The 14,849-nt window shown below is 41.5% G+C and overlaps 1 protein-coding gene across 1 annotated transcript; it reads right to left on the reverse strand.

The window, feature by feature from the left end:
• Positions 1 to 537: 537 nt before the first annotated feature.
• MRPS30 (mitochondrial ribosomal protein S30) lies at positions 538 to 10,935 on the reverse strand. The gene is made up of 5 exons (XM_020783644.3): positions 10,260 to 10,935; positions 8,340 to 8,485; positions 4,165 to 4,270; positions 2,582 to 2,758; positions 538 to 1,035 (listed from the first exon to the last, which is right to left on the reverse strand). The coding sequence occupies exons 1-5, from the start codon at positions 10,888 to 10,890 to the stop codon at positions 767 to 769; spliced, it is 1,329 nt and encodes a 442-aa protein (XP_020639303.3). The 5' UTR covers positions 10,891 to 10,935; the 3' UTR covers positions 538 to 766.
• Between the last annotated feature and the right edge of the window lie 3,914 nt (positions 10,936 to 14,849).

The raw sequence follows: 14,849 nt of genomic DNA on the forward strand, positions 1-14,849 counted from the left end.
TTTGGTATTGCCCATTTGGTGATTCCATGCCAATCACTTATACTTATATACAAAGGATGGAGAAAGTATGCTTACTAAAACACTGTGATGAAAAAAAGTATGGATTCTTAATAGCATGATATTTATATGTCTAAGGGTCGTGGTGGCGCTGCGGGTTAAAATGCAGAAGCCTCTGTGTCACAAGGTCAGAAGACCAACAGTTGTAAGATCAAATCCACATGACGGAGTGAGCTCCCATCGCTTGTCCCAGTTCCTGCCAACTTAGCAGTTCGAAAACATGTAAAATTGCAAGTAGATAAATAGGTGCCACCACAGTGGGAAGGTAATGGCGTTCTGTGTCTAGTCGCTCTGATCACGTGACCACAGAAACTGTCTATGGACAAACGCTGGCTCTATGGCTTGGAAATGGGGATGAGCACTGCCCCCTAGAGTCAGACACAACTGGACTAAATGTCAAGGGGAACATTTACCTTATATGTCTAAGAGCTGTGAATTATTTTGTCATATTTCAAAATAAAACACCACACACAGCAGATATTGGCTTTGATATTTCATTGAAATAGCTGCACAGGCTTGTCTACTCATAAACAAATACATGATCCAAGGCAAGTATCAACAATGCTCATGTACAACTCCAATTCACTTCAAATAGAACTGTATTGGAATAGTATCAAAATGATTGCACTTTTTAACATTTCAGACACAATGTTACTACTGGCATTGTATTTTTAGTATTTTAAGAAAACTTGGATTATTTGGAATTAAGTTATAATTCCTTTGGTCTATTTAAGAGCAATTTAACCAATTGAAGCAGTACTTCGTCATTAAAACCCTTCACATCATTGTCTTCTATGGCTTCATACAGAGGCTTGCTTTCAGTTCCCCAACAAATATTCTTTCTTGGGTTAGATTTGTCAGCTCCAACAGTTAAAGCCAAGGTATTCAACTGGTAACAAAAGAAGGCGAAATATCTTCCAGAGGTAATCACAGCCTGTGATACAAAGGGCTGCGTCACATCTGCCTCACTCCAAAATCCTGAGAGAAAAGACAGGGAGAAAAGAGGAAGCAGCTGAACAAAATAAGTTGCTTATCAACAAAAAAGCAAAACATTAAAGAAAATGCATAGGGATGCAAATTGGAGTTTGAGAGGGATGCATATCCTAAAATCCTCTGACCAAATATGAAAGCAACAGGATTGTGAGACAGCTTCCAAACTGGTAAAAGTACATACAAGAGATTCTTGATCCTACAAGGGAACACACCAACTCACAGATTAGCACCACTCATTACTCCAGCCCATAAAATGATGTTTCCTTACCAATTTCAGTTTTTATAGTTTAAGATTACAGAAATCTTTCAAGAACAAGATATTAGAGATAGGACTTTTGTGTTAACATGGGGGGGCATGAAAGAGGCTCTTTACTTTTGTTTTCCTGCTCTTTCACTGATTTCTTAAGAGGATTAAGAGGATCTTAAACCCAAATGCTTTGTTTTAACAAAGGAAAGGGATATGAAAGTTTCATGTTCACTCAGTTTTTCCTTTTTCATCTGCCCTTTTTCTTTTACCCCTTGCTTATCAAATAGCCTGTGGAAAAAATTCATCTAGTAACAATGGGAGGGCCACTGTCAGCAGCCAATCAGGACATCCATGAGGAAGGGGTGGTTGGGGATTTTCAAGCTGCAAGAGGCCTCAGTGGGGGATGTTCTACTGCTCCTTCTTTATTTCACTCCACTCCACTCATTCCTTCTGGCATGAGAAAGCTCCTGGCAATCACAGTCTTGTGCCCTAGTCCCTATCTGCCTCTGCCTTCTTTATATTCGAGCCTGGCATGTTTTTCTCACCTCCTTGGTATTATTCCCACCCCACATTCTTTGGCTTTTTTGGCTTTATTTCTTTCCTTTGTTGGATTTTTTTTTCTGGCCACTGCCACACTGGATTCAGAGATAAGAAACCAATTGGTGGGGGATATATTCCTGTATTCTAGTCATATTGGGTTGAGTGGGGTGTTGCTGGTATTTTCTGCCTTTATTTGGTTGCTTGATTTTCTTCGGTTTTGGGAGGGAGACCTCTGCATCTGCATTTTATTTTGCCATTTCTTTCTCTGTGTAGGGGGGTGAGGGTGGATGCTTTCTCTGTTTTTTTAACAAAAATATTTGGTTAATTCACTCTAAGTCTTTAAAGGCATATATATTTTGGTGTGTGGGCTTTGGTTGTACTGTTGCTGCCTGCCTCCGGAGTAGAGATTCTCTGTTTTTTTGCCTTTGCTTTTTTTCAGATACTTTTTACAGGTTTTCTAGGACAAACAGAACACGAATCAGGAAAAATTAAACAAAAGAACATGAAACAGCAGGTCACATTCATATTTAATTAAAATGCTGGCACACGAGAGAGTTGAAAATTAAACCAAAACCCCTGAAAGAACCTAAAAAACAAAAAAGGGAAAAAAGTGACACCACATTTTTGCCATGCACATCTCTATTAGATCTGCAAGTTAGCACAATCTCCTAACCTACAGTATTTGCTGAATTGGTTTCAATTAGCACTATAAAGAATTTTATTAAATTTTAACTGCTGACTTACCTTGATACATTGCTTGTGCTCCAGTCCAGGCAAAAAGACTTGCAATAGCATTAGCTCGAAAAGGTACTTCAATCTGATCGCTACGATTCAATGCTATAAGTCTACTCCTTTCCACCTTATCAGGAAGCAGGTGAAACTGGGTATGTCCATAGGTGTATGGATCTCCTAGCTGTGATCCTAAATCCCATAAGAGAAAGAATTATTCCAGATTCTTTCCCATAAAGAATATTCAGAAGGCCTAAGCAATGTAACACTTTATCCCACTATAGCCTTCTAATTTGTTATAATCTCAAAATTCTAGGCAAACATGCTAGATTAGAAAGCACATTGGCCATAATCCTATTGGTTAGTTATGGCACCCTTAACTACAATTGCGTAAAGTCTAGTTTTGCAAATATCTGCTAGTCAGTGAGCTGCCATTTATATCTCTTGGTGAGAACTAACACAGGCACCTGGCATATGCCAAGGGATACAAGCAGTGACTCATAGACTTGTGGCAGTTCACCATACCTATTTATGCCACAGCACTATTGCCAACATATTTAAACAGTAGGATTCACGCCACTAATTCAAATATGAGAATGCTGGCACACATAATTCAGAAATACAAATAGTTACTGGTTATTCAAAATATCTTATTATTACATACTATTTTAAGCTTTTTATCAATGTGGAATAATTGAAAGTAACTTTTTTCCAAAAAATTAAAAGCTGGCATCCTATTCAAGCAATTTACTTCACGAAGAAAAGGTAACTTAGCATGACAGAAGCTAATAATTAATTAAAGGTCATAAATGCCTCACTTAAACCAGTGGTTCTTAACCTTTGTTACTCCCAGAAACCCCAGCCAGCACAGTTGGTGATGAAGGCTTCTGGGAGTTGCAGTCCAAAACTCCTAAGTAACCCAAGGTTACTTAAACTTAAACGACCCCAGCCACAATCTCACAATGCATCTAAGAAAGCCACTGTTCTCTTGCTTTGCTGTCTACAATATATAATAAGCAGGTAAAAATTGCTTGCCTGACAAATACGTTTTAAGATTTTTTTTTCTCAAATAATAAAAGCATCAAATCCCTTTTATTTAATATTAGAACCAAGTCATTATATCAATGCTGAGTTCAAACAGTTACTGTGAGGATAAGGTGGAGGAGGAAAACCATGTCTTGAATTCATTTGAAAAAAGAAAGACATAAATGCAACAACAAATTCAAAAATAAACAAATACATTAAAACACTTTAGAAGTTGTTTACAAAGTCCTGTAACATACTCTATATCCTGTTTCCCTGAAAATAAGACCTAACTTGAAAATAAGCACTAGTATGATTTTTCAGGATGCTTATAAACCCTACCCCCAAATAAACCCTAGTTAAGTGAAAGCCCGCTCTCCACCATTGTGCAACAACCAGAAGACGACATGACTGTATTTGAATAAACATAGATTGTACATGAAAAAAATAAAGCATCCCCTGAAAAGAAGCCCTAATGCAGTTTTTTTTTTGGGGGGGGGGAGCAAAAACTAATATAAGACCCTATCTTATTTTCAGGGAAACACAGTATTAGTGTACTGACATGACACTCTTACCTATGAATATTTTGTTGTAATACTGTTTTTGGAACAATGGTAGTCTATCGGGTAAAAGCTTAATGGCAGGAATATCTCCAGGATCCACATAGTCCAGAGGCATAAACTTGGAAGGAACAAGTTAGTTCAGAATAAAAACGTCAGTAATAACCACCACCATCACAGATTCCAATCACAATGCAAACAACTTAAAGCTAAATTATGTTAAATGTTGTGATTTATATCTAGACCGAGATATGATTTCATTAAGTGTTTATGTAAGACACATATCATTTGCTGATATGGGTCCTGTCCAGAGTGGCTGTTTTGGGTGAGGGGTGGTTTGGCCTACAAAGGGCCTGTTAAGGTGCACAGGAGAAGAGCTGTGCCATTTGGTGCGTTCCTCCTGTCCCCACAGCAAACGACCCCTTGCAGCCCAATCAGCTATCAATTACTCCCTTCTTCTAAGCGAAAGAGCTGTTCAATCAAGGTTTATCCAGTTTCTTGCAAGTAAGTTTACCCAATGTATTAGTGAAGGCTTTCACGGCTGGGATCTAATGGTTGTTGTGGGTTTTTCGTCTCTTTGGCCGTGTTCTCTTCAGAGCACTCTGTCCTCTGAAAATGCCGGCCACAGAGACTGGCAAAACGTTAGGAAGAACAACCTTCAGAACATGGCCAAAGAGCCCGAAAACCCCAGAACAACCATAAGTTTACCCAGCTTACTCATGAGTAAGAATACAGCAGCTACAGCAGTCAAGGACAACTGATCTGTGCAAACCAGTCAGAGGGGCTCACAGGCTTCCAGCAGTCTGTCAGCAGCAGCTACTGGTGCTACCACTAAGGTGATCTCTGCAGCTGCTGTGGTAGAGGCAATGCTAGCCTTCAAGGCACTGCACAGCCACTATGCCACAGCAAGTCCAGTCTCAGCCTCCTGGGCTGCTCTTCCCTGCTTGCCCCCTGAGCCTACAGGGCTCCAAATCTTGCTAAATGGAATGCATGTCCTAGGCAAGGGTCAGAAAGGTTCGGCATAACTCTTAAATTGGAAGGAAGAATCGTTCTAAGTACAAACACAAGTGGACAGGATCATTTATTCCATGCTAAACAATGCCATCAGGATTCCATATACCACAATTACAGTACAGTGGGGTCTCTACTTAAGAACTTAATCCGTATTGGAAGGTGGTTCTCAAGTTGAAAAGTTCTTATGTTGAATCTGCATTTCCCATAGGAATGCACTGAAAACCATTTAATCCGTATCTGCTCTTTTCCGTCCATAGAAACTACAGTGGAACCTCTACTTAAGAACTTAATCTGTTTTGGAATGGTGTTCTTAAGGTGAAACGTTCTTAAGTTGAAGCAAAATTTCCCATAGGAATGGACTGAAAACCAATTAATCCATTCTGGCTGTTTTTTTGTTATGTAGAGGTGCGTTCGTACATTGAAGCATTAGTTCCCATAGGAACTAATGCAAAGCTGGTTAATACGTACTCTACCACTAGGGGGAGAATTTTTTTTTAACCTAAGATGACCTATGGTTAAAAAAAGAGCAGGAAAGTTTTTTTTTCCTGTTCTTATCTTGGATTTCTGTTCTCAAGTAGAAGCAAAATTTAGCAAATGGAGCTGTTCTTAAGTTGGATTGTTCTTAAGTAAGGACGTTCTTAAGTAAAGACCCCACTGTATATACCAATGTGGACAGGCTCATAGAAGCCCTATTCAGGCACTAAGTCTGAAAATGGAAAGGCTAAGTGGGTACAAGCCCCATCAGACAAGTTCCCTCATGTGTTCCACATAAAGATCTGTTAGGAATCTTGTAAGTATGTCTGGATGAACACACTGACAAAATTCCTATGAGCAGGAATTCTGGTAAGACAGGGTTCATGGTCACTGTAGTCACGTAAGCACACTTAGACATACAGACGTATGAACTTCTCCGCAGACTGAGTGATTCCTGGAGAGAGGAGAGGTTGAAGAATGGGGCTTATGTGCACACCCTTGTCCCCACAACAGATTTAGCCCTCCCCACATTTGCAGGCTTAAACCTCAGAATATGGATCAGACTGTGCTTTGTTTTTCAAGAGAGAAAGAACGCAAGTTGTGCATGCCTTATTGTAACATTTAAGGAATGGCATAAGAGGGAAAGCTGAGCAACACTTTTATTTTATTTGTTTTATTTATAGATTTCATTTCTCCTGATAACATGGAGAGCTTCTCTAATAATATACCATAACTCTGCTGCAAGCATGATTCAGTTTCTCATTTCTTCTGCTTCCCATTATTAACTTTCTCAGGACAGACCTAAATAGAGGACCAAATACTTTCCCGTTCTAATCATGAAACATTTTGGTGGCAACAGGAGCCTGATGTCCATTTCTGCTCACTACCATTCACAAAATTGCATCATGCAGGTGAAAATTCCAGAAGCTGATTCCATTTTTCCTTCAGTTAACCACTTCTCAACCAAACACAAAGCAACTGTCAAGGCTGTTTTTCAACAAGTGTGAATGGTTAGTGAGCAGAAGAGACTATTTTGTAGAGTTTAGACAATCTTGGCTACTGCCACAGATTTTGTCAGCATTCAGATTGCTCTTTGATATGTAAAGCTTGTCATCCTTTTTCTTGTTGGCAATAGGGGTAGAATATTGTGTAGCAATATTGGGCCATTTCCTGGCTTTTTGAATCATACGTAGGTACAGAAGCAAAATATCTCACATTCATAAATAAACCAAAGGGTTTTCTAAAAGAATTTAATTTCCTGGCTTTGTAAAAGAATTTAAATATATATATGTTACACACAAATTCAATCAGAAATTTCCCTCCTATAGAATTACCCAGTGGTATTACCCCAGGAGATGAGCATATGATCTGAACTATAGTTACTGGGAGAAGACAGAAGTGAGAACACCTTGGGATGTGGCTGTGCCAAAATATTTTGAAATGGTGAAGCAAAAGTGTGAGTAGGTACAACACAATGGAGAAACATACACACTCTTTAACCTCTTGGTTAAACTAATATTGCCATGCCTGCTCACAAAATGCAGACTGGGAAACTATGTTCCAATTTCCTGAATATTCTTTTTTTTAAAAAAAAATCTTTTAAAATATTTTCACAGGAAGAAATTAAGAAAGTTTGGTCAGGAAGGACTTAACTACTTTTTTTCACAGTGAATGCCCTGGTGGGGACAAAAGTTGACTTCTTTTAGAATATTTTCAGTTCATAAGAAAGTGGGTAATTTCAAAACCACTAATTTGTACCACTCTATTAGAGCCATGAATAGCTGAATTCCTGTGGAAAAAAAGTGACTCAACTAAGTTTTTCTCCAGGTATGCAAATTTGGCCTCAATGTTTAAAATCAGTCAAGTTCCTAGTCACTTGGTTCTGCACAGGGGTAAAACAGTGCTATTTTTTAAGAAAGCATAACTTGAAAATACTTTGCCCAGACGTCCCAATTTGGCACAGAGCAAGAGCAGACTCTGCTACATATAATTTTTTGTTTGCGGCACCCCTATTTTTTGAGTTGGCTTATGGAAAGTTGAATGCTGGTTCCACACAATATCTACTGTTGCATGCTTCTACAGCAGCAATAATGGAATTCTCCATGGGTTCCAAAATGGATATAAATAAATATATTTACATGACCTAGTTCTGGTTTTTCTCCATTCAAAAAGACATACTCGTTGTGACTTAAACTGGGACATAGGGGCTAAATTTGCCCAAATCTGTGCCTTAGTTTTAATTAAAGGCAATATTGTACCATAGTGATCAGAAGTCTGTGTGATCTCAATAATAATCTATTTTTTTCACAGAGTACTTTATTCCAGTCCCATTTTCTGCCTAGTTCCCTTAAACCTGAAATATCAATAGGTTTGTAAGTTTGGTTTTAATGAAAATCATATTTCATGAAGCTGTCAATAATGGCAATTCTATTTATCAATTTAGCAATATGAACTTCATGTGTTCATGATACTAAGGCTGCAAACTTGGGGAGTACCCTGGGGCTTCAGCATGGAAACCTAATCTCATAGTTTATTGTGAGGATGCAGATATCCACAGGGTGCGTTTTGTGAGTATATCAGAAAAACTTGTAGATGCACAGAAGAGGATGTAATTCATTTGAATTACAAATGAGAGTGCAGCAGGACTTTCATTTGTCTGTCTTTGAATCTCTCTCCAAATCACCTAATTGCTGAGCACATACCTCTGGAAGTTGCTTTCTTATACGAATCTGACAGTGGGGTTTGTCGTCAATCTGAAATCTCAGTGGGTCTATCCTGCCTGTCCGATGTCCACGAAGAACCACTGTTTCACCACGCAACCAATAGAAATTTACCTCTGGTTTGTAGTCTGAAACAAAAAGAATGCTTTTAGACCCACTTGTAGTCAAAAATAAATTACTAAATATACTTGGCCCGCTGGCAAAATTTTCATTTCATAAAATGGAAGCCATAATTACTCAGAACAGTGACTCCATATAACTTCTCCCAGAAGCTTCATATAGATACGCCCCCATCTGCCTTCCTCAGAAGATCATCTTGCCGGGCAACTAATGCTGTTTTGTTTCCATGGTGCAATCTGAACCCCGAATGAAATGGATCTAGGCTATTCATTCTACCCAAGAATGCCTGCAACTAGTCAGCCACCATCCTCTTGATCACTGGTTCTTAACCTTGGGTTACTCAGGAGTTTTGGACTGCAACTCCCAGAAGCCTTCACCACCAACTGTGCTGGCTGGGGTTTCTGGGAGTTGCAGTTCAAAAACATCCGAGTAACAAAGGTTAAGAACCACTGCTCTTGATTAACTTACACAAGAATGAAATATTGGCAATGGTCCAATAATTATTAAAACAATATGTTACTGAATTTGGTTTCTTTGGAATGGGCATTATAATGGTTTCCTTTAAACAGAAAGGTACATGGTGCTCTTGTATTAACGATTGTACATAACCACACCTGGATGATGGAGAATCTTCACAGATAACCCATTCCATGGTCCTTTGCTAAATTTAAGAACCACAATGAGGAAGAGGTGGTGGCTTTGCAACATGAAATGCCTCATCCACACCCTACTCCAACTTATTCTTGACTACTTGGTACAGTTACACTTTTTGCTTTACAGTGGACATCTCCTTCAGATCTTGGTACCAAAAAGGAGTACAGTCCCAACAAATACATTCTACCTTACAACTAAAACAGACTTTTAGAGGGCTGGTTGCAGTCATCTGCATTTGGATATACTGTAAAAACTTTTTCTGTGGGGAAGATAAAGCCATGAACTGCGTTGAAAGGCTTCACCTGCTGGTTAGAAGCAGCCTCAATTAGCTAGTTATTGTGGCTTTTTAAGTGGTCTTGAGATACCTTCTAAATGCTTCCCTAATAGCCACCAAATCGAACTCCATAGGTTTCCTCCATCTCCACTCTAGTCTTCTTCGTAAGTGTCTCATCACTGTTAACTCCTCCATGAACCACAGAGAAGGCACAGCTCACCAATGAAGAGGGTGCTTAGGGCGCAATCATGACAACAGCTCAGGTCACCCGTTAACACCAGTGAATAAGAACACACATGAGCAACAACCATCTCAGATGGAAGCTCCCTTAGGACACTTTGGAAATCAACAGGATCCATCAGTCTTTGAGGGTGGACCATCATAATACGCCTCTCCTATATTATGCACAGCTGTAGAATCCTCTGATAATCAGAGGAACGTATGCCACTTGAAAAGCAGAGCCTTCTGTGCCTAAGACACGACTCATCTGCAGACGTGTGTGCTGTATCCATAACACTTCTAAGGGCAATTCTCTCTCAGCCTCCGCCTCACCAATAATATGAGAATAACACTGATCTGCTGCAAATGAAGTACTGTTACCTCACAGGTAAAGAGGCCACCAATACGTGTTACAGAGAAACTATTTTCATTTTGGTCCCTCAGCAGCTGCTTTTGCTTATGCCCTTCAAGGACGTGCTGCAAACCGGGCAATCCGTCCAGCACTGCTCAGAAAGCAACGCCTATTCTCCTCAGTAAGCGTGCCTCAACGGTCCGCCTGTCAGGATGCAATCCTCTCCCTCAAAGCATCGTCTCTCTGCCACAGCCCACCCCTGCGCGGCGACCAGGAGACGCACCCAAGGTGGAGGAAGCCTCGAGGGCCGGGTTGAGGCCCGCCAAGTGGGCCGTCAGGGCTGGCACCAGGTGGGTGAGGACGGCTCCCGGGCCCTGCTCGTTGGCACGGAAGAGACGGGGCCGCCGCTTGCGCTGGTAGTAAAACTCCTGGAGCAGCACGTCGCAGGTCAAGGAGCGGAGCTCGGCCAGGTCCAAGCCTCCGCCTCCCACTTCCCCGCCTTTCTCCTCCTCCGTCAACGCCACCGGGTCGGGCAGCCCCGGCACGAAGGCCGTCTTGGTGTAATCCTGATACCAGCGGTCCGCATTGATCGCCCACGACTGCGGGTGGACGATGTATTTGGGCCGCTGCAGACACGTCAGGAAGCGCAGCTTCTCCTCCACGGAGGGCGCGTCGTGAATCTTCCGCAGGAACTCCTGGTAGCGCCGCTGCGCCGCCGCCTTACTTTTAGCGGTCAGAGAAGGCACCACCGGCGGATACAGGGACTCAGAGGAGGAAGAAGAAGCGGCGGCGGCGGCGGCGGCGGTGGAGTCAGAAACGGGGTCGTTAGAAGCCGGCGCCGTCAGAGTCTCGGTGTGCAAACCCCGGCCCAGGCGAGCGTCTCTCAGCAACCGCAGGGCTCTGGGCGCAGCCATCTTCCCCGCTTGGAACGGGAAAGGGGTGGGACAAAAGTCACCTTCCCGCGAGCGGAGTGACGCGATTGGATGCGAGCCGCCCCACGTGACTTGGCAGGAAACCCGATCGCGCCGAAGCGGTCATAGAATAAAGGTCGGGCTGCAGCCGCCGCTGCTCTTGGAAGCGGAAGGGCTGTTGCGCATGCTCCTTTGGGGCTTTTTTTTTTTGTATTATAGCTCGCGTGTTGCTAGAATGGGAAGAGGAGGAATGGCACTATGTGGACTGTAATGCACGCTGGACGGAGGAGCATATCCTTCCAATGTGTGCGTCCATCCTTTGTTTCTTCATGTACTCAATGTTCTGGGCAAAACGTTCAAACAGAAAGAATAATAATTCAGTTGCAAATATAAGCACAATACGCTTTTTTAAAGGCACTCGCTATTTTCTCCATAAGTAAAGTGAAAGGGTGAGATCTATTCTCGACTTCTCAGCCTACATGGACAGTGGTGATCGATTCTGGGAGTTGTGCTCTGAAGATCCAAGATTTCCCCATTTCTGATTTATGGGAAACAGTGCTAGAATTCAATATGCAACGGACTGCGGGCTTAGTTTCAACCTGCAAATCCAAATCCAGGCATGTTTACATGGAAGGGTCTATTCTGCGGGGATAGCTCAGTGGTTTAGGCATCTGGTTGGGAGTTTGATTCCCTGCTGTTCCTCCCTGACAGGGGTTGTGTTCAATGATCATAAGGATCACTTCTAGCTCTGCAGATCTAAGATGATGATGAGAGTTGCTATAAATAAGTCAGATGAAAATTAAGAACACAATATGCACATTGAAATACTAATGCTGCAATTCTGTGCATTTTTGGTGGGGAGTCCTAATTGGACAAAACAAGGTTGATTACTCAATGAAGTACTGCATTTGTTTTAATTAGAATCTATATTTTTACACTAGTACTGTACTTCCAGCAGTACATGGGATTCTGAAGAGGTCTGCCATCCAAGGACTGAAACAAGATTATGCCCACTTAGCATAGAAAGTTGCTAGCTTGATGTCTTCTCATCTCAGATTTTTGAGATGCAGAGTGCTATAAGACTTTATTTTTGTCAACACAGTGGAGTCACTGAAAACCAGTTGTTGGTAACTGTGGCGTTTACCTCATGGCCCCTGCTTGTTTCACCAAACACAGGTCTCACATGAGTATCCCACCACGCCCTTTAACATGCTGCCACCAGTTGATCTCTTTATCAACCTATACAGTGGGGTCTCTACTTAAGAACTTAATCCGTATTGGAAGGTGGTTCTCAAGTTGAAAAGTTCTTATGTTGAATCTGCATTTCCCATAGGAATGCACTGAAAACCATTTAATCCGTATCTGCTCTTTTCCGTCCATAGAAACTACAGTGGAACCTCTACTTAAGAACTTAATCCATTTTGGAATGGTGTTCTTAAGTTGAAACGTTCTTAAGTTGAAGCAAAATTTCCCATAGGAATGGACTGAAAACCAATTAATCTGTTCTGGCTGTTTTTTTTGTTATGTAGAGGTGCGTTCGTACATTGAAGCATTAGTTCCCATAGGAACTAATGCAAAGCCGGTTAATACGTACTCTACCACTAGGGGGAGAATTTTTTTTTAACCTAAGATGACCTAAGGTTAAAAAAAGAGCAGGAAAGTTTTTTTTCCTGTTCTTATCTTGGATTTCTGTTCTCAAGTAGAAGCAAAATTCAGCAAATGGAGCTGTTCTTAAGTTGGATTGTTCTTAAGTAGGGACGTTCTTAAGTAGAGACCCCACTGTATTTCCTATGAAAGACTGAGGTCCATTCAGTACTTAACTTTTAAACAGAAACAGGTTTATTGATTACAAGTTGTTTTAGGAATAGTTGTTAAGCACATTCTTAAAGTTACACAAAGCTTCAGTATTTTACTTTAACCTTTTCTATCTTAATTAATACAAGTGACACTCTGAATAATCACTCCTTAAACACTCTCTCTGCCTCAAACTCCAAACTCTCTCTTTCTCTCTCTCTCTCTCTCTGACTGAACTGACTAGACTTTGACCTCCCTTCTAGTTTGTCAGGCTCCACCTCCCAACAGCTCCCACTGGTACATGCCAATACAGTGGTGCCTCAATTTACGACCATAATCCGTTCCAGAAGATGGATGTAACTCGAAAGGGTCGTAAGTCGAAGCACTATTTCCCATTGAAATGCATTGGAACGCGATTAATCCGTTCCAGCATTTTTTTAAAAAAGCACACAGAAAGCCCCATCAGGGGCTTTTTAAAAAAACAACCAAAAATAAACAGAGCAAGCCCCGAAGGCTGCAAAATAATAATAATAATAATAATAAACAACGGAGCAAGCCCCACGCTGGGGCTGCAAAAAAACCCCAAAAACCAAAACAACAACACAGCACAGAAACATAACCCACCAGCCCAAACCCAACCTGCAAAACCCACCCAGAACAGTTTTTAAAAAGCAGAAAGCAGCACCTTACCAGGCAGTTCGAAGCCTCTTCTGATCACACACCCTCTAACTGCTGGGGCAAAAGAGCTACAAAGAAGCAGCCTCTTCTCCTACCAACGGTTAGCAATTTGAATTTCCCGCCTTTTTCCTTGCCTTTTTCTGTTCGTAACTGGAAGCTCCAGCTGCAAGTCGAAACAAAATTTTGCAACCGGAGCCAGTCGTAACTCGAAATGGTCATAAGTTGGGACGTTCGTAAGTTGAGGCACCACTGTAATATTCTACCTGAGCCAAAGCAGGGTGATTGTTACAGTAACATACCACAATTCCAGTGGATATCACTGGCTAGAAACTAGGGATGTGCATTCAGATTCAAATATTTTCATAATTCACCAAATAATGCCATATTTGGATAGTTCTGAATATATCTGAATCCAGATTTGATAGTTCCAAATATCTGTAATAATAATTCCTAACATTCAGAGTCTCATTTATTCCTGTAGATTAGGAAACAAAAGGCTAAGTTTCTCCTTGCTAAAGGGAAAATTTAAACCTATTTCCCAGGCATTGTAGAATGTCCTGGATAGTGTGGGCAGAAGACTCCATTTCTCTTGATTGGGGTTGCCATGAGTTTCCCAAGGGAGGAGGCTCAGGTAGCAGCAAAACCTGTAAATTATGTCTATGAATTCTAGAAGCAGACACAAACACCAATATATATTTTTTCACATTGGTTCTTTCCAATTGAAAGTTGGGCACAGCTGTTTATACATCCCCTGAACATTTGCTGTTAGGACATGATTTGATGAAAGCCTGCATTGCAGCAATTTTCTTTGTGTCCTTTTCTGACCATTCAGTTTGCATTTGCATTCTTACATTCTCTGCATCTCATTGTATATTGTTTATTTAATATAGTTAGGGATAAGATTTAGGATTAATAGATTCATACATTAAATCATTATAAATCAACAGGGAAATATTGTAGGTTTAGGTCCCTTTGGGGCAGCAGACCCCAACCTTTTTGGGCAGCGGACCTGTTGGGGGGAGCAAGCTTCATGTGCAGGAGGGGTGGGGGCACCTCTGTGTTTGCACAGGGGGTGTGCGTGACACACCCACCGCAGGAGTGCGACATGCCCCCCCTGCGAGCGTGACATACCCACTGCGGATGCGCCATGCCCATCGCGCAGGCAAGGGGGCAGAGATCTGTATCTGTGACCCAGTTCCAGCAAGCCCACGGACTGGCACCGGGCCACGGACCGGGGGTTGATGACCCCTGCTTTGGGGTATATCAGGCAGGAGAATAATATTTTGGTACATTTAGACATATATATTAAATTAATAGATGTGTGTGCGGTTTTCATTGGAAAGATCTGTGTTCTGCAGTAGCAGAATCAGATACTGTTTTTGGGTAGAGTCTGCAGGCAGTATGAAACATAGATGTAGTAGAAGAAGTAAGCACTTGGGAAAGGTTGCAGGAATGTTGCCTGCACCCCCTGGAGGGAGAAGAAAAGGTTT

This window comes from Pogona vitticeps, chromosome 2 (assembly GCF_051106095.1).
Source record: "Pogona vitticeps strain Pit_001003342236 chromosome 2, PviZW2.1, whole genome shotgun sequence".
NCBI classification, from domain to species: Eukaryota; Metazoa; Chordata; class Lepidosauria; order Squamata; family Agamidae; genus Pogona; species Pogona vitticeps.